Genomic DNA, 19,982 nt, shown 5'->3' on the forward strand with positions numbered 1-19,982 from the left:
TTCGAGAAAAGTTTTCCTCCGGCCAATATGGTAAATAGGTCCTCCGCTCTGGGCAGCGGGTATTGGTCCTGTAGGGAGACTCTGTTTATGGTAGACTTGTAATCCCCACAGATTCGCACGGATCCATCAGGCTTCATGACGGGGACGATGGGACTTGCCCAGTCGCTGAATTCCACGGGAGAAATTATGCCTTCCCGCAGAAGCTGGTCCAGTTCGTTTTCAATCTTTTCCCTCATCACATAAGGCACAGCTCTAGCCTTGTGATGGACCGGTCTGTCATTCTGTGTGATGTAGATTCTAACTTTAGCCCCTTTGAAGGTGCCCACATCTGGCTGAAAAAGATGTTCAAAACGGCTTAGAACTGTTGAGCAGGAGGTCCGTTCCTCTGACGACATGGCGTGAACATCATCCCATTTCCAATTAAGTTCTGCTAGCCAGCTTCTCCCCAGCAGTGCTGGGAGATCCACAGTGAAAGTTGGTGCACCATCCCTTTGTGTGTGACTGAGAGCATGGCGCTGCCAAGGACTGGGACAATTTCTTTGGTATAGGTCCTTAGTTTGGTGTCGATCTTTGTGAGTTTTGGTCTGTTGCTTTTGTGCGGCCACAGCTGTTCAAATTGTTGAACGCTCATGAGGGATTGACTGGCCCCCGTGTCCAGTTCCATGTTGACGGGTATCCCATTGAGTAGAACCCTCATCATAATTGGAGGCGTCTTGGTGTAAGAACAGTGGTCATTGATTGTGTTAACCTGCTGTACCTCGGCATCCCGTGCACTGTTCCAATCGTCTTCTGGTCCGCTTTCCGACCCTTCCGATTCGTATACCAGCCGAGCTGCTGTTTTTCTGCACATGCGAGCCAGATGCCCTGTGTAGTTGCAGTTTCTGCAAACGGCATGCTGAAATCGACACACCCTGGTTGAGTGCCTTCCCCCACATCTCCAACACAGACCGTTTCCATTGTTTCCAAAGGATGAGCTGCGTCTGGCTGATCTCCCTTGAGCTTCTCTCAATCTGTTGTTGATTGCTCGCATTGTGAGTTGATGATGTGTGATCGGCCGTTCATGTGGCCCTTGATTTTGATGGCTTCTGGCGCCACTGTCTGCTGTTGAAGGCCTGCTCTCCTGCCTTTGTCTGTGTATGGGGGAAGCGGTTTGTTTCACAATGTGAACCCCTTGTTCCGATGCCTCATTGGTTGTCGTACCCCAAGTATAGATCAGCCTCGTTTCTTCTTCGCCTGCCAAGAACGTCTGTGCGGCCAGTGCTGCTGCCTCGAGAGTCAAGTTCCTAGTCTCTATAAACTTTTGGAATATGCCTGCGTGGCCTATTCCTTCAATAAAAAAGTCTTTCAGTACTTCTCTCCTTAGTTCATCGGGGAACTCCGAAGTTCCGCCACAAAGTCGGGTATGCTTTGGCCCACACAGCGTCTGTAGTTGTAGAACCTGTGTCTGGCCATTGTAGGCTGCTCGCTGGCTTCAGGTGGTCTCTCACCAGTGTGCTCAACTCCTCAAACGACTTGCTTGCTGGTTTCTCGGGTGCCAGCAGATCTTTCATTAAAGCGTATGTTTTCGAGCCACAGCTGGTCAAGAGATGGGCTCTTCTTTTGTCTGCCTATCATCGTCCAACCAGTCTTTGTTCACAAAGCTTTGCTGGAGCCTTTCTATAAAGTCATCCCAATTGTCTCCAGCATTGTATTTCTCATCTGAGCTGTTGGTAGCCATTCTGTGATCCCGTAACTCGTCGCCACTGTTAAGTCCTGACTCTAATGTACTGACTTACATGTGACACATGCTGAAGTCAAGGTCACTCAGGACCTGCACCTTTAATTCCAGCTCTCCAGTGCTGCACTTGCCTGAGACCTCCCTTTATATACCTCAGTGGGATAGGTATGGAGTGTCTCCTGCAAGTGCACCCCTGGTGGTAAGGTATGCTTATTGTTACAGGTCATATCCAGTTACAGTCATGTATAGCATGGTAAGATACAGTTATGTACAGTAATGTGAGATACATGACAGGCAGTGCTTCAGTACTGGGGATGTTGGCCTGGTCGAGGACACTGATGTTGGTGCGCCTGTCCTCCCAGGGGATTTGCAGGACCTTGCGGAGACATTGTTGGTGATATATCTTCAGCGACTTGAGGTGTCTTCTATACATCGTCCATTCCTCAGATCCATACAGGAGGGCGGTATGTAGACCATGAGCTTGGTGGTAGATTTGAGGGCCTGGTCTTCAAACACTCATTCCTCAGATGGCCAAAGGCTGCACTGGCTCACTGGAGGCGATGCTGAATCTCCGCATCAATGTCTGCCTTTGTTGATAAGAGGCTCCCGAGATATGGAAAATGGTTCACCTTGTCCAGGGCCACGCCGTGGATCTTGATGATTGGAGGGCGGTGACAGGCTGGTGGAGGACCTTTGTCTTACGAATGTTAAGTGCAAGGCCCATGCTTTCATATGCCTCAGTGAAGACATTGACTATATCCTGGAGTTCAGCCTCTGAATGTGCGCAGACGCAGGCGTCGTCCGCGTACTGCAGCTCAACGACAGAGATTGGAGTGATCTTGGACCTGGCCTGGAGGCAGTGTAGGTTAAACAACTTCCCACTGGTTCTGTAGTTTAGTTCCACTCCAGCTGGGAGCTTGTTGACTGTGAGGTGGAGCATGGCAGTGAGGAAGATTGCGAAGAGGGTTGGAGCGATGATGCAGCCCTGTTTGATCCCGGTCCGGACGTGGATTGGGTCTGTAATGGATCCGTTGGTAAGGATCACGGCCTGCATGTCATCGTGAAGCAGGCGACGGATGTTGACAAACTTTGGGGGCATCCGAAATGGAGGAGGACGCTCCATAGACCCTCACGGTTAAGATCGAAAAAAGCGCTGCTCCCTGTATTTTTCCGGCAACTGTCGTGCTGCAAAGATCATGTCTGTTTTGCCCCGTAGGGGACAAAATCCGCATTGTGATTCCGGGAGGAGCTCCTCAGCCACAGGGGGAAGATGATTGAGGAGAACTCGAGCAACAACTTTCCCAGTAGCTGATAGCAGGGAGATTCCTCTGTAGTTGCCGCAGTCGGACTTGTCCCCTTTTTAAAAAATGGTCACAATCACTGCACCTCTCAGATCTCCCGACTATGTCATCGTCCGAGCCAGGGATTGCAAGGATGTGCGCATCACCCGCGCCATGACAGGAGCTGACGACTGCTGGACGGACCCCCGCCGAATCCGATCCGTTATCAACATTAACATTGCCCCAAAGCAGAGGGGACAGCAGAAGCAGTTCCGCAAAAAAGTTAATGCCGGGGCACTTAGAGACCCAGCTAAGAGAGCCCTATACAGCCAGCGCCTCACAGCCAATCTAGCGTGCCTTGATGATCCTGAGATGCTGAATTCCCACAGCGCTTGGTCTGCCCTCCAGGCCTCTATAACCAGTGCCTGTGAAGAGACACTTGGTCACTCAACCAGAAAACATCAGGACTGGTTTGATGAAAATGATCAGGATATCGAAGAACTAATAGATCGCAAGCGCAAAGCATTTCTGAACCTCGAGCAACAACCCAACTCGGGAGCTACAAAACAACATTACAGATAGCTCAAGGCTCAGGTCCAACAAAAAACCCGGGACCTAAAGAACAGATGGTAGATGGAGAAAGCACTATGTACAGCAGGCACCTCAAAGCACTGGAGAAGTACCACCAACGCTGCCTCTGCAAAATCCTGCAAATCCATTGGCAGGATAGGCGCACCAACGCCAGTGTTCTCACTCAGGCCAACATCCCCAACATCGAAGCATTGACCACCCTCGGACAGCTCCGATGGACGGGCCACATTGTCCGCATGCCCGACACTAGACTCCCAAAGCACGCGCTCTACTCCGAGCTCCGAGATGGCAAGTGATCTCCAGGAGGGCAGAGAAAATGCTTCAAGGACACCCTCAAATCCTCCTTGAAAAAGTGCAACATCCCCACTGACACCTGGGAATCCCTGGCCCAAGACCTCCGAAAGTGGAAGAGAAGCGTTCGAGAAGGCGGCGAACACTTTGAGTCTCTTTGTCAGGAGCACGCGGAAGCCAAGTACAAACAGTGGTAGGAGCGTACTGTTGTGTATCTGTAAAGCATGCACTCCCATGTTCCGCCACCAGGGAGCTCATCCCCTGAAGTCCCAAGGGATCCCAGCATCCCTTGGGAGCACTGTATATAAGCCGGCCACAGGAAATTAGGGTTGCATGCAATAAGGGTGCAGCAGTTATAACGGGGGACTTTAATATGCACATAGATTGGGCTAGCCAAACTGGAAGCAATACGGTGGAGGAGGATTTCCTGGAGTGCATAAGGGATGGTTTTCTAGACCAATATGTCGAGGAACCAACTGGGGGGAGGCCATCTTAGACTGGGTGTTGTGTAATGAGAGAGGATTAATTAGCAATCTCGTTGTGCGAGGCCCCTTGGGGAAGAGTGACCATAATATGGTGGAATTCTGCATTAGGATGGAGAATGAAACAGTTAATTAAGAGACCATGGTCCAGAATTTAAAGAAGGGTAACTTTGAAGGTATGAGGCGTGAATTGGCTAGGATTGATTGGCGAATGATACTTAAGGGGTTGACTGTGGATGGGCAATGGCAGACATTTAGGGACCGCATGGATGAACGACAACAATTGTACATTCCTGTCCGGCGTAAAAATAAAAAAGGGAAGGTGGCTCAACCGTGGCTATCAAGGGAAATCAGGGATAGTATTAAAGCCAAGGAAGTGGCATACAAATTGGCCAGAAATAGCAGCGAACCCGGAGACTGGGAGAAATTTAGAACTCAGCAGAGGAGGACAAAGGGTTTGATTAGGGCAGGGAAAATGGAGTACGAGAAGAAGCTTGCAGGGAACATTAAGACGGATTGCAAAAGTTTCTATAGATATGTAAAGAGAAAAAGGTTAGTAAAGACAAACGTAGGTCCCCTGCAGTCAGAATCAGGGGAAGTCATAACGGGGAACAAAGAAATGGCGGACCAATTGAACAAGTATTCACTAAGGAGAACACTAACAACCTTCCGGATATAAGAGGGGTCAGAGGGTCTAGTAAGGAGGAGGAACTGAGGGAAATCCTTATTAGTCGGGAAATTGTGTTGGGGAAATTGATGGGATTGAAGTCCGATAAATCCTCAGGGCCTGATGGACTGCATCCCAGAGTACTTAAGGAGGTGGCCTTGGAAATAGCGGATGCATTGACAGTCATTTTCCAACATTCCATTGACTCTGGATCAGTTCCTATGGAGTGGAGGGTAGCCAATGTAACCCCACTTTTTAAAAAAGGAGAGAGAGAGAAAACAGGGAATTATATACCGGTCAGCCTGACATCAGTAGTGGGTAAGATGATGGAATCAATTATTAAGGATGCCATAGCAGCGCATTTGGAAAGAGGTGACATGATAGGTCCAAGTCAGCATGGATTTGTGAAAGGGAAATCATGCTTGATAAATCTTCTGGAATTTTTTGAGGATGTTTCCAGTAGAGTGGAAAAGGGAGAACCAGTTGATGTGATATATTTGGACTTTCAAAAGGCTTTCGACAAGGTCCCACACAAGAGATTAATGTGCAAAGTTAAAGCACATGGGATTGGGGGTAGTGTGCTGACGTGGATTGAGAACTGGTTGTCAGACAGGAAGCAAAGAGTTGGAGTAAATGGGTACTTTTCAGAATGGCAGGCGGTGACTAGTGGGGTACCGCAAGGTTCTGTGCTGGGGCCCCAGCTGTTTACACTGTACATTAATGATTTAGACGAGGGGATTAAATGTAGTATCTCCAAATTTGTGGATGACACTAAGTTGGGTGGCAATGTGAGCTGCGAGGAGGATGCTATGAGGCTGCAGAGCGACTTGGATAGGTTAGGTGAGTGGGCAAATGCATGGCAGATGAAGTATAATGTGGATAAATGTGAGGTTATCCACTTTGGTGGTAAAAACAGAGAGACAGACTATTATCTGAATGGTGACAGATTAGGAAAAGGGGAGGTGCAACGAGACCTGGGTGTCATGGTACATCAGTCATTGAAGGTTGGCATGCAGGTACAGCAGGCGGTTAAGAAAGCAAATGGCATGTTGGCCTTCATAGCGAGGGGATTTGAGTACAGGGGCAGGGAGGTGTTGCTACAGTTGTACAGGGCATTGGTGAGGCCACACCTGGAGTATTGTGTACAGTTTTGGTCTCCTAACTTGAGGAAGGACATTCTTGCTAGTGAGGGAGTGCAGCGAAGGTTCATCAGACTGATTCCCGGGATGGCGGGACTGACCTATCAAGAAAGATTGGATCAACTGGGCTTGTATTCACTGGAGTTCAGAAGAATGAGAGGGGACCTCATAGAAACGTTTAAAATTCTGATGGGTTTAGACAGGTTAGATGCAGGAAGAATGTTCCCAATGTTGGGGAAGTCCAGAACCAGGGGTCACAGTCTAAGGATAAGGGGTAAGCCATTTAGGACCGAGATGAGGAGAAACTTCTTCACCCAGAGAGTGGTGAACCTGTGGAATTCTCTACCACAGAAAGTTGTTGAGGCCAATTCACTAAATATATTCAATAAGGAGTTAGATGTAGTCCTTACTACTAGGGGGATAAAGGGGTGTGGCGAGAAAGCAGGAATGGGGTACTGAAGTTGCATGTTCAGCCATGAACTCATTGAATGGCGGTGCAGGCTAGAAGGGCCGAATGGCCTACTCCTGCACCTATTTTTCCATGTTTCTATGTTTCTAAGGCCTGTTCCTCACTCTGGAGTGTCTTATTAAAGTCTGAGGTCGCTGTTACTTTAACCTCCCTATGTGCAGACTCATCTGTGTTAGGAACACAACAACTGGCGATGAGAATACGAATCCAACGCAAAGATGCAGCAAACTGTGGGCATCCTGGAGAAGTTCTCAGAGGGTGAGGACTAGGAAGCCTATGTCAAACGGCTAGACCAGTACTTTGTAGCCAATGAGCTGGACGGAGAAGGAAGCACTGCAAAAAGGAGAGCGGTCCTCCTCACAGTCTGCGGGGCACCGACCTACAGCCTCATGAAGAATCTTCTGGCTCCGGTGAAACCCACAGATAAGTCGTATGAGGAGCTGTGTACTCTGGTTCGGGAGCATCTTAACCCTAGGGAGAGCGTGCTGATGGCGAGTTATTGGTTCTACACGTGCCAGCGATCTGAAGGTCAGGAAATGGCGAGCTACGTCGCCGAGCTAAGGCGTCTTGCAGGACAATGTGAGTTTGATGGCTACCTGTAGCAAATGCTCAGAGACTTTTTTGTACTGGGCATTGGCCACGAGACCATCCTACGAAAACTTTTGACTGTAGAGACACCGACCCTCAGTAAGGCTATTGCGATAGCACAGCCGTTTATGTCCACCAGTGATAACACCAAACAAATCTCTCAGCACACAAGTGCTAGCAATGTTCATAAATTAACTGGAACTGTGTTTGCGAGCAGAAATGTACAGGGCAGAACCCACGAGTATGCAACTGCCAGCAGGCCTCAGGTGACCCAGATGACTCATGGTCAAGGTCACTTACAAGGGCACGGTGCATGAACTGCCACTCTGGATTGTCCCGGGCGATGGCCCCACACTGCTTGGAAGGAGCTGGCTGGGCAAAATCCGCTGGAACTGGGATGACATTCGAGCGCTATCACATGTCGATGAGGCCTTATGTACCCAGGTTCTTAACAAATTTCCTTCCATTTTGGAGTCAGGCATTGGAAACCTTTCTGGGGCGAAGGTGCAGATCCACTTGGTCCCAGAGGCACGACCCATTCACCACAAGGCGCGAGCTGTACCTCACATGATGAGGGAGAGAGTGGAAATCAAGCTGGATAGGCTGCAACGCGAGGGCATCATCTCCCCAGTGGAATTCAGCGAGTGGGCCAGCCCGATTGTTCCAGTACTCAAAAGTGATGGCACGGTCAGGATTTGCGGCGATTATAAAGTAACTATTGATCGTTTCTCGCTACAGGACCAATACCCTCTACCTAAGGCAGATGACCTATTTGCAACGCTGGTAGGAGGCAAGACGTTCACCAAGCTCGAGCTGACTCAAGTTGGTACCACACACGGTGGTCTTTCAGGACGACATATTGGTCATAGGTCAGGACACCGTTAAGCACCTACAAAACCTGGAGGAGGTCCTCCAGCAACTGGATCGCGTAGGTCTGTAGCTAAAGAGGTCGAAATGCGTCTTCATGCCAACAGAAGTGGAGTTTTTGGGGAGAAAGATCACAGCGGACAGCATTCAGATCACAGACGCCAAGACAGAGGCTATCAGGAACGTGCCCAGACCACAGAACGTCACGGAGCTGCGGTCGTTCCTGGGACTCCTCAACTATTTTGGTAACTTCCTACCGGGGTTAAGCACCCTTTTAGAGCCCCTACATTTGTTATTGCGCAAAGGTGAGAACTGGGTATGGGGAAAAAAACAAGTAATTGCTTTTGAGAAAGCCAGAAACGTTTTATGCTCCAACAAGCTGCTTGTATTGTATAACCAGTGTAAAAGACTTGTGCTAGCATCTGACGTGTCGTCGTACGGAGTCGGGTGTGTATTACAACAAGCTAATGTTGTGGGGAAGTTGCAACCTGTCACCTATGCTTCCGTGAGCTTGTCTAAGGCCGAGAGGGCCTACAGCATGATTGAGAAAGAGGCATTAGCGTGTGTGTTCGGGGTAAAGAAAATGCATCAGTACCTATTTGGCCTCAAATTTGAGCTGGAAACGGATCACAAGCCCCTCACATCCCTGTTCGCTGAAAACAAGGAGATAAATACTAATGCCTCAGCCCGCATACAAAGGTGGGCACTCGCGCTATCAGTGTATAACTATACCATCCGCCACAGGCCAGGCACCGAGAACTGTGCAAATGCTCTCAGTCGGCTACCATTGCCCACCACGGGGGTGGAAATGGCGCAGCCTGAAAACTTGTTGATGGTGGCGCAGCCCGCAGACTTGTTGATGGTCATGGAAGCGTTTGAAAATGATAAATCACTTGTCACGGCCCGTCAGATTAGGACTTAGACCAGCTAAGATCCTCTGCTGTCCCTAGTAAAAAACTGTGTACTGCATGGGAGCTGGGCCAGCATCCCCATTGAAATGCAAGAGCCAATCAAGCCGTTCCAGCGGCGAAAGGACGAGCTGTCCATTCAGGCAGACTGCCTGTTGTGGGGTAACCGCGTAGTGTTACCAAAAAAGGGCAGGGAGACGTTCATCTCTGCTCTCCACCCGGGTATAGTAATGATGAAAGCGATAGCCAGATCCCACGTGTGGTGGCCCGGTATCGACTCTGACTTAGAGTACTGTGTACGGCAATGCAGCGTATGTGCTCAGTTGAGCAATGCGCCTAGAGAGGCACCACTAAGTTTGTGGTCCTGGCCCTCCAGACCATGGTCGAGGATCCATGTCGATTATGCGGGCCCGTTTCTCGGTAAAATGTTCCTGGTGGTGGTGGATGCTTTTTCAAAATGGATTGAATGTGAAATAATGTTGGGAAGCACTGCCACCGCCACCATTAAAAGCCTGAGGGCCATGTTTGTCACCCACGGCCTGCCTGACATACTGGTCAGTGACAACGGGCCATGTTTCACCAGTGCTGAATTTAAAGAATTCATGACCTGCAATGGGATCAAACATGTCACCTCGGCCCTGTTTAAACCAGTCTCCAATGGGCAAGCAGAGCGGGCAGTACAAACCATCAAACAGAGCCTTAAATGAGTCACAGAAGGCTCACTCCAAACCCACCTGTCCCGAGTACTGCTCAGCTACCGCACGAGACCCCACTCGCTCACAGGGGTGCTCCCGGCTGAGCTACTCATGAAAAGGACACTTAAAACCAGACTCTCACTGGTTCACCCCAACCTGCATGATCAGGTAGAGAGCAGTCGGCAGCACAAAATGTAAACGATGGTCGCGCCACTGTGTCACGGGAAATTGATCTGAATGACCCTGTGTAAGTGCTAAACTGTGGACATGGTCCAAAGTGAATCGCGGGCATGGTGATAGCTAAAGAAGGGAGTAGGGTGTTTGTATTCAAACTAGACAATGGACAAATTTGCAGAAAGCACCTGGACCAAATGAGGCTGCGTTTCACAGACTGCCTGAACAACCCACAGCAGACACCACCTTTTTCGAGCCCACAACACACACCCAAAGGATCAACGACAGCACGTCGGACCAGGAAATCGAACCCATTACACCCAACAGCCCAGCAAGGCCAGGCTCACCTAACAGCCCTGCAGGGCCAACAACACGCCAGCCCAGCGAGGGCACAGCCAACACACCAGAACAGACATTTGTACCGAGGTGGTCCACCAGGGAAAGAAAGGCTCCCCACCGACTCACCTTGTAAATAGTTTTCACTTTGACTTTGGGGGGGGAGTGATGTTGTGTATCTGTAAAGCATGCACTCCCATGTTCCATCACCAGGGAGCTCATCCCCTGAAGTCCCAAGGGATCCCAGCATCCCTTGGGAGCACTGTATATAAGCCGGCCCCTAAGGCCTGTTCCTCACTCTGGAGAATCTTATTAAAGACTGAGGTCACTGTTACTTTAACCTCCCTGTGTGCAGCCTCATCTGTGTTAGGAACACAATACGTATGACAAACCAAGCACCCCACCCAGCCGTCCCTCCAACCACCGTCTGCCCCACCCGTGACAGAGACTATAGGTCCCAAAGTGGACTCTTCAGTCACCTGAGAACTCATGTTAGTGTGGAAGCAAGTCATCCTCGACTCTGGGGGACTGTTTAAGAAGAAAAAGAAGATGACAATTCACAACTAGGATTGAATTACAGAGAATGTGCAGCACATAGACAGGTCATTGAGCCCAACAGGTCCGTGCCAGTGTTTATGCTCCACACAAGCCTCCTCCTACCCTTCTTCATCTAATCCCATCAGCATATCCTTCTATTCCTTTCTCCCTCATGTGTTTATCCAGCTTCCCCTTAAATGCATCCAGACTATTCGTCTCAACCATTCCCTGTGGTAGCGTGCTCCACATTCTCACCACTCTCTGGGTGAAGAAGTTTCTTCTGAATTCCCTGTTGGATTTATTAGTGACTATCTTATATCTATGGCCCCGAGTTTTGGTCTTCCCTGCAAGTGGAACATCTTCTCTATGTCTATCCTCTCAAACCCTTTCATAATCGTTACCTCCACCAGATCACCACTCAACCTTTACATTTCTAGAGAAGTCTTTCATCGTGAATTAAAATACCTTTTTAAAAAAAGAATATCTCAATTTTTCGTGTGCTTTGGTGCTCCCCACTATCCAGCTCTCAATCAACCCCCATCCTTCTATCAGCACTCGCAAGTTGAGGAGTTTTGATAAAAGATACTACAGATGATTTTTTATTGTTTTTCAGAACAAAGATATTTATCCGTTTTCCAAAGACGTTGTTTGCCACTGAGGATGCGTATCAAGCCGGCAAGAATGCCTTAGGTGAGATCACAGACCTTCTCTCTAACTTTCTATCTTATGTTACAAACATAATAAAGAAAGACTTGCATTTTTATAGCACCTTTCACGACCACCGATGTCCCAAAGCGCTTTACAGCCAATGAAGAACTTTTTGAAATGTAGTCAGTGTTGTAATTTAGGAAATGAATTTGCGCACAGCAAGCTCCCATAAACAGCAATGTGATAATGACCAGATAATCTGTTTAAGTGATGTTGATTGCGGGATAGAATTGGCCCAGGACACCAGGGAGAACTCACTGCTCTTCTTCGAAATTGTGCCATGGGATCTTTTACATCCACCTGAGAGAGCAGACAGGGCCCTCGGTTTAACGTCTCATCCAAAAGACTGCACCTCCGACAGTGCAGCACTCCCTCAGCACTGTATCATCATCATAGGCGCTCCCTCGAAACGAGGATGAATTGCTTCCACGCCAAAAAAGGATGAGTTCACAGGTGTTTCATTGAAGGACCTAATATTACAGATCATGAACTACATATTGAAGGGTGGAAGATGCCTGTGCATGGATTTTTTTAACGTGTGGTGGCCGTTGCATACCAGCCACCACACGGGCTTGACAGAGCTAGGTCTTGGTCCAGTCGCAAGGGTTATCAAGAGGACTGGAGACCTGCTCTGCTGCACGGACCTAGTGCGCACACATATCATAGTGTGGGCTGCCCCGTGCCGCCCCTGGGTCCTCGCCTCTTCTGGCCTCGAACTTACGCCTCTCGTGGGCCCCGATCTCGCAGCTGCTGCTGTATCTGCCCACGCTCCAGTCACCGACCTGCACCTGGAAACGGGGGGTGTCAGCCGAGATTTTTATGCTTCAGTCCCTGGAGTGGGACTTGAACCCACAACCTTGTGACTCAGAGGCGAGGGTGCTGCCCACTGAGTCAGCGCCTCACACAGGGACGATTTTAACCACCCCAGCTTGGCAGGAATGATGCGGCTGAGTGGATAAGATGGTGGTGAGGATTCGTGCCTCATTCTCGACGGGTTCCTGGAAGCACCATTTTTACTTGCCCGACTTCAGGCACGGGAAGGCCACCCGCCCAGAGGAGCGGGGGCCTAATTTAAATGGCAGTGCCACATCTCGATGATGCCATTTTAACTGCGGGCCTGACTTAGGCTGGCATGGCCTCTATCCCTCTAGGCCCAATTAAGTGGATTTTAATACATTTTTTAATAGGTTTCTTGCGGGCCAGGAGTAGCAGCAATACTTCTATTTATAAAATCTACGATCCCATACACATTTTTACAGCTGAGTTAATGTGTCCTCCCGCTTTTAAAGAATTGTGTATTCAACATAAGAACTTAAGAATTAGCAACAGGAGTAGGCCATCTAGCCCCTCGAGCCTGCTCCGTCATTCAACAAGATCATGGCTGATCTGGCCGTGGACTCAGCTCCACTTACCCGCCCGCTCCCCATAACCCTTAATTCCCTTATTAGTTAAAAATCTATCTATCTGTGACTTGAATACATTCAATGAGCTAGCCTCAACTGCTTCCTTGGGCAGAGAATTCCACAAATTCACAACCCTCTGGGAGAAGAAATTCCTTCTCAACTTGGTCCTAAATTGGCTCCCACGTATTTTGAGGCTGTGCCCCCTAGTTCTAGTCTCCCCGACCAGTGGAAACAACCTCTCTGCCTCTATCTTGTCTATCCCTTTCATTATTTTAAATGTTGCTATAAGATCACCCCTCATCCTTCTGAACTCCAACGAGTAAAGACCCAGTCTACTTAATCTATCATCATAAGGTAACCCCCTCATCTCCGGAATCAACCTAGTGAATCGTCTCTGTACCCCCTCCAAAGCCAGTATATGCTTCCTTAAGTAAGGCGACCAAAACTGCACGCAGTACTCCAGGTGCGGCCTCACCAATACCCTGTACAGTTGCAGAAGGACCTCCCTGCTTTTGTACTCCATCCCTCTCGCAATGAAGGCCAACATTCCATTCGCCTTCCTGATTACCTGCTGCACCGGCAAACTAACTTTTTGGGATTCATGCACAAGGACCCCCAGGTCCCTCTGCACCGCAGCATGTTGTAATTTCTCCCCATTCAAATAGTATTCCCTTTTTTTGTTTTTTTTCCCCAAGGTGGATGACCTCACACTTTCCGACATTGTATTCGAGCCCCTAAATATCTCTGCTCTTCGACTCCTTCTCAAGTTTTACAATTTACTGCGCATGCAGTCTACTCATTCTCCCTCCCAAAATGTACCAGTTAGCATTTCATCTTTCACTCTTTAAATACTTCCACCTGGGGATGGCTCAATGACACTGAGAAATAGAATCGAGAGTTACCGCAGTAATGATCAGTGTCATGGAGCAAAGGTGAGCGCTGGCTTCAATCCCGCTCTCCTCAATCCCAACCGCCGCACTGGGGAAGGATTAAACAGAGGCTGCACTCTCTGCACTGGCAAATGGGGAAATAGGAGGGGAGAGAGCCAGGTCTGTATTCTCCCTGGCAGTCGTCTATGCAAGGCATCGGCAGCAGCTGAAGCTCAAATGCCAGATACGTTTGAGAAATAGAGGGGACATCATTACAAGGATCATTAGGAAACGTATGCAAAACAATCCCCATTAAAAAAGAAAGTTTAAACGCTATGTTTAATTCTCGTCCTTTCGCTCCAAATGGCACTGCCTCACGCTGGGACAATGACAGGCTTCCAGTATCTCGCTCAAGTAACCATCCTTCACAGGTTCGGCATGACAGCAAGCGTCAGTGGGCTATTCGCCATGGTGTGCATCGTAGCCAGAACTGATCCTGTTTACACCTGATGTCCATACACTTACCATCTCAGGTCACTGGACAGCAATCAGGAGCAGAAAGCCTGGTAGATGCTTGCCTGCTTTAGCCTAGAGTGCTCCAGAGTGGATTCTAGTTCTCTCACTGGCACTCTGGCCTAGTGCAACCAAATGAACGCAGGCCTGGGATTAAATGTGGGACTTTCCTAGTGTGTAAGCAATGCCTCGATGTTAAAATTCTCATCCTTGTTTTCAAATCCCTCAATGGCTTCGCCCCTCCCTATCTCTATAATCTCCTGCATACCTGCAACCCACCGAGATCTCTGTGGTCCTCCAATTCTGGTCTCTTGAGCACCCCTGATATCCATCGTTCCACCATTGGTGGCCGTGCCTTCAGCTGCCAAGGCCCCAAGCTCTGGAACTCCCTCCCTAAATCTCTCTCTCTCCTCCTTTAAGACGCTCCTTAAAATCTACCTCTTCGACCAAACTTTAGGTCATCTGTCCTAATAGCCCCTTATGTGGCTCGGTGTCAAATTGTATTTGATAACGCTCCTGAGAAGCGCAGTGGGATGTTTTAAAGGCACTATATAAATGCAAGTTGCTGTTGTTGTAAGATCCGATTCCAAATCAGACGGCCCTAACTCAGCGATTGGAGAACAAAAAATGAAGGTAAAAAATATATACTTTCCTCAGCTTCAGTTGGATTATTAACTGCTGATTGTTTCGCTGTTGAACCTTTCCTGAACGTTGCCACCTACGAATGTTCTCATCTTGTAATCTTTTCAGTTGCAAAGCTCCAGGCCAAATACAAGGGCAAAATCCAAAAGGGGGAATATCAGAAACAGAAAAAGGCAGGTAAGAGGAAAACAAGTAGTATTTTTGGAGCTGTTTTAGCCACTTTTGTCTTTTCCTTCATAGCCGAACGGGCAGTTTGAAGCTCACCCTGACAGGATCGGGAGCAATGCTGCTATTGCGCCTCACCCGATTATGCCCGCCATTGAAGTCAACAAATAGGCAATATTGGGCAGCCAGCGCCACACCCGATCCCGAGGGTTTCCCAAAGGGCAGGTTATGTTAACATTACCCCCGAGATTTCTAAACTTTCAGCCTCTTTTTTCTAGCTCTTTTAGAGCCTGCTCACGTGCAGTAATGTGTGCGCCTGTGTGTATGCTCACAGCTGTTGGACCTACGGCCATACTAATCTGAAAAAACGCAATCTCGTCTGATCTCAGATGCTAAGCCTGGTTTGTACTTGGAAGGGCGACCGACTGGGAATATCAGGTGTTAGGTATGGAAGAACTCCACAAGACTGAAAACTGTGAGCTAAAACCGATGTGACCATAGTCTCTTTAATACAACTCGAGTGCCTGAAGAACATGGCAGGCAACCTTTTATACTCCCCTTGCACGAGATGTGCAGGTGACGCTTGGGCCTCCAACAGTTGCGCCCTCTGGTGGCAAGTCTTACACAGTTACAATGTTTACATACATAACGCCAGGTGTTGATTTGCACGCGGCTTTAATGAACACATTTGATGGGGATTCAAGGAAAACATTCAAAAAAGGAAATGTACCGGGTCTGGCCATGGAGAGGGGCTCTGGTACCAGTGTAGGAAGGAGATGGAAATGGTCTCTGCAGCTTCTGTATGTGGGCCTACACATCGGGGCAAGCTGGGTTGGCCAAATGGACTTTCACCCTTTTACTTCTGCGTACACACAAAAGGCGTGTGGGACAACCAATGATGGGAGTTTAAAAAAATGTATATATGCACGGCATGCGGGCATCACTAGCAAGGCCAGCATTTATTGCCCATCAATAATTGCCCTTAAGAAGGTGGTGGTGAGTTGCCTTCTTGAACCGCTGCAGTCCATCGTAGCAGATTATTTTGATATGACGAAGTGGTTTCCTGGGCCATTTCAGAGGGCAGTTAAGAGTCAGCCACATTGCTGTGGGTCTGGAGTCACATATCGGCCAGATTGGGTAAGGACATTAGTGAATCAGTTCGGTTTTTACGATAATCAGTTAGTTTCATGGTCACCATTACTGACACTAGCACTATTGAATTGAAGGAGTTTAAATCTCCCAGCTGCCGTGGTGGGAATTGAAGTCACATCTCTGGATTACTAGTCCAGTCATTTAACTACTATGCTACCTGAAAAGTATTTGTTTCACGGTTTATTTGCTTAAGATTTCATAGCAACACATTGCTATTAAGAACTAGTTGGTTTATTAGCAAATGTTTAACAATCACACTACACATTACCAGTTCATCCAGCAGGCTCACAACCACCTGTCTCATCGTGGATCCCCCGAACCCAACTGGCTGGGGTTTTATTGAGTCTTGTGGACATCACGTGATAGGCTAAGCCACTCACAACTCAACAGCTCTACAACTATTTTGGTGTAAAACCATAAATCATGTGCCCTCTTATTAACGGGGGCATTAAAACCAACAATTAAACCAATTAACGTTTTACCAGAAACTTAAATCAAATTAAAGTTTGGTTGCCGGGGGTGATGATGCACTCCAGTCCCTCCGGCGCCCACCTCTCACGGAAGGCCGCGAGCGTATCGGCAGACACCACGTGCTCCATCTCCAGGAGCACCCTGGCTCGGATGTAATCGCGGGAGAGAGGCAGCCAGTCGGGCTGAACGACCCCCTCGACCGCCCGCTGCCTCAACAGCTCTACAACTCTTTTGGGGGCAAACATAAACATTAAATCACGTGCTCCCGCGATCTGGGGGACACTCCAAACATTTCCCAAGGCCCTTTTTTGTATTTTTTTAATTTTTTTGTAGATTTTTTTGTGTTTATTTTTGGGCTCTAAAATCATAATTTTCAACAGCTCTACAACTCTTTTGGGGGAACAAAATAAATATTAGATCAAGTGCCCCCCCTGCGCCCCCCCCCCCCCCCACCGATCTGGGGGACACTCCAGACACTTTTAACTGCCCTATTTTTTTATATATATTTTTTTTGTTTTTTCTTTTGTTTTTTTGGGGGCATTAAAATTATATATTTTTTACAAGTGCCCCCTATAAAAGGGGAGGGGGACACTAAAAACTCGTCAATTAAAACAGATTAAACTTTAAAAAATGTAAAATCAAATTAAAAATTTTGGTTGCCGGGGGTGATAATGCACTCCAGTCCCTCCGGCGCCTACCCCTCGCGGAAGGCCGCGAGCGTACCGGTGGATCAACAGCTCTACAAACCTGTGAGCATACTCACAGGTGCACACGTTACTCTACCGTTCCTGTACAATGTGGGGGCGGGGCGGTTGGAGGTCATGTGATGGCACCTCCAGGAATATGTCCAACCAGAGTTGGCAACCCTTGGTAAAAATATAATTTTTTTTATATTTGACTCCCCAATAAAGAGATACTGATTATGCACATGTTATTTCTTGCAGCGATCAAGATTGAGACCTGCTGGAGAGGAATTCAGGCACGGCAGGATGCAGGGAAGAGAGCCTGGGCTGTAAAAGTAATCAAAAAGTACGTGTCCTCCTATTTAAGTCACTTTTTTTTGAATGGAAGTGATGCGGCCCATCGGAGCACGGACGCCAGGGGTCATGGATTACAAGTTCACCGAACTTCACCGAAATTCCCCTCAGCGTGGAGAGGCAGTGATCGGAGGTTTATTGCCTTTGCACCGAGCAGGAGTGGGGGGGGGGGGAGGGGGCGGGGATAGAAGCTGACAACAAGTCATCTCTAAATGTTCCCCCGCACCTCAAAGCTGCAACATGAGAGCAACATTGACACAGGACTGGAGGCACAGGTCTAAGGGAGATCAGAATGGACTAAAATAAGGAAATAAATAAAGAACAAAGAATCCCAAATATATTTTGAAAGCAATATTTTTAATTGTTAGATATTTGCTGGTCAGATCACAAAATCAGCCATTCTACCAGCAACCATGGTGATTTTTTTTTTTTATTCGTTACGGGTTGTGGGCATCGCTGGCAAGGCCAGCGTTTATTGCCCATCCCTAATTGCCCTCGAGAAGGTGGTGGTGAGCCGCCTTCTTGAACCGCTGCAGTCCGTGCGGTGAAGGTGCTCCCACTGTGCCGTTAGGGAGGGAGTTCCAGAATTTTGACCCAACGACGATGAAGGAACGGCCGATATATTTCCAAATCAGGATGGTGTGTGACTTGGAGGGGAACGTGGAGGTGGTGGTGCTCCCATGCGCCTGCTGCCCTTGTCCTTCTAGGTGGTAGAGGTCGCGGGTTTGGGAGGTGCTGCTGAAGACGCCTTGGCGAGTTGCTGCAGTGCATCTTGTAGATGGTGCACACTGCAGCCACGGTGCGCCGGTGGTGGAGGGAGTGAATGTTGAAGGTGGTGGATGGGGTGTCGATCAAGCGGGCTGCTTTGTCCTGGATGGTGTCGAGCTTCTTGAGTGTTGTTGGTGCTGCACTCATCCAGGCAAGTGGAGAGTATTCCATCACACTCCTGACTTGTGCCTTGTAGATGGTGGAAAGGCTTTGAGGAGTCAGGTGGTGTGTCACTCGCCGCAGAATACCTAGCCTCTGACCTGCTCTTGTAGCCACAGTATTTATGTGGCTGGTCCAGTTATTCTGGTCAACGGTGACCCCCAGGATGTTGATGGTGGCCAATTCGGTGATGGTAATGCCGTTGAAAAGCAAGGGGAGGTGGTTAGACTCTCGCTTGCTGGAGATGGTCATTGCCTGGCACTTGTGTGGTGAGAATGTTACTTGCCACTTATCAGCCCAAGCCTGAATGTCGTCCAGGTCTTGCTGCATGCGGGCATGGACTGCTCTATCATCTGAGGAGTTGCGAATGGAACTGAACACTGCGCAATCATCAGTGAACATCCCCACTTCTGACCTTATGATGGAGGGAAGGTCATTGATGAAGCAGCTGAAGATGGTTGGGCCTAGGACACTGTCCTGAGGAACTCCTGCACGATGTCTTGGGACTGAGATGATTGACCTCCAACAACCACAACTACTATGACGATTAAGATGTAGCGGCCCTTTAAATAATACTGCCCCTTTAAGGAATACTGCCCCTTTCAGGAATACTGCCCCTTTCAGGAGCTGCTCTTCTAAAGACTTATATATTTTTATCTTCAGATTTATAAAAGGTTTCATGCTGAGGAATCAGCCGGTTTGTCCAGAAAACAAAGATTTCCTGGCCTTCGCTCGGTCAAACTACCTGCTGAACCTCAGGAAAAAACTGCCACGGAATGTTCTGGATAAAAAAACATGGCTCAAATCTCCTGCCTTTCTGGAAAAGGTAGGGCGAGGTCGATATAAGTTTTATGATACTTTTCCTCCTTTTATGGTGACAGAAGTATTACTGGAGCCAGTTAATTTAACAGGTATACTGGAAAATCAATTATAAAACAAGTAGCAACAATTGTTTGGTGCAATATTTTAACAATTATGCAACGGTTTTCCCCCACAGTGCCAGCCATGGCTCAGTGGGCAGCACTCTCACCTCTGAGTCAGAAGGTTGTGGGTTCAAGTCCCACTCCAGGGTCGAGAGCACAAAATCTCGGCTAACATTCCACTGCAGTGCTAAGGGAGCGCTGCACTGTCGGAGATGCCAACCTTCGAATGAGATGTCAAACCGAGGCCCCGTCTGCCCTCTTAGGTGGATATAAAAGATCCCATGGCACTATTTGGAAGAAGAGCAGGGGAGTTCTCCCCTGGTGTCCTGGGCCAATATTTATCCTGCAATCAATATAACAAAAACAGATTATCTGGTCATTATCACATTGCTGTTTGTGGGAGCTTGATGTGTGCAAATTGGCTGCCGTGT

At 48.4% G+C, this 19,982-nt stretch overlaps 1 protein-coding gene across 1 annotated transcript in view; it reads left to right on the top strand.

The window, feature by feature from the left end:
* The window catches only part of myo1ha (myosin IHa), a 103,713-nt gene that overhangs the window by 65,872 nt on the left and 17,859 nt on the right, over positions 1 to 19,982 (top strand). The window contains exons 20-23 of the mRNA XM_070886392.1: positions 11,355 to 11,431; positions 14,985 to 15,053; positions 17,609 to 17,693; positions 19,292 to 19,454. Of these exons, the coding sequence (XP_070742493.1) occupies positions 11,355 to 11,431; positions 14,985 to 15,053; positions 17,609 to 17,693; positions 19,292 to 19,454 (394 nt within the window). The remainder of the gene's footprint in view (positions 1 to 11,354; positions 11,432 to 14,984; positions 15,054 to 17,608; positions 17,694 to 19,291; positions 19,455 to 19,982) is intronic.

The sequence above is a fragment of the Pristiophorus japonicus genome, chromosome 8 (assembly GCF_044704955.1).
Source record: "Pristiophorus japonicus isolate sPriJap1 chromosome 8, sPriJap1.hap1, whole genome shotgun sequence".
NCBI lineage: Eukaryota > Metazoa > Chordata > Chondrichthyes > Pristiophoridae > Pristiophorus > Pristiophorus japonicus.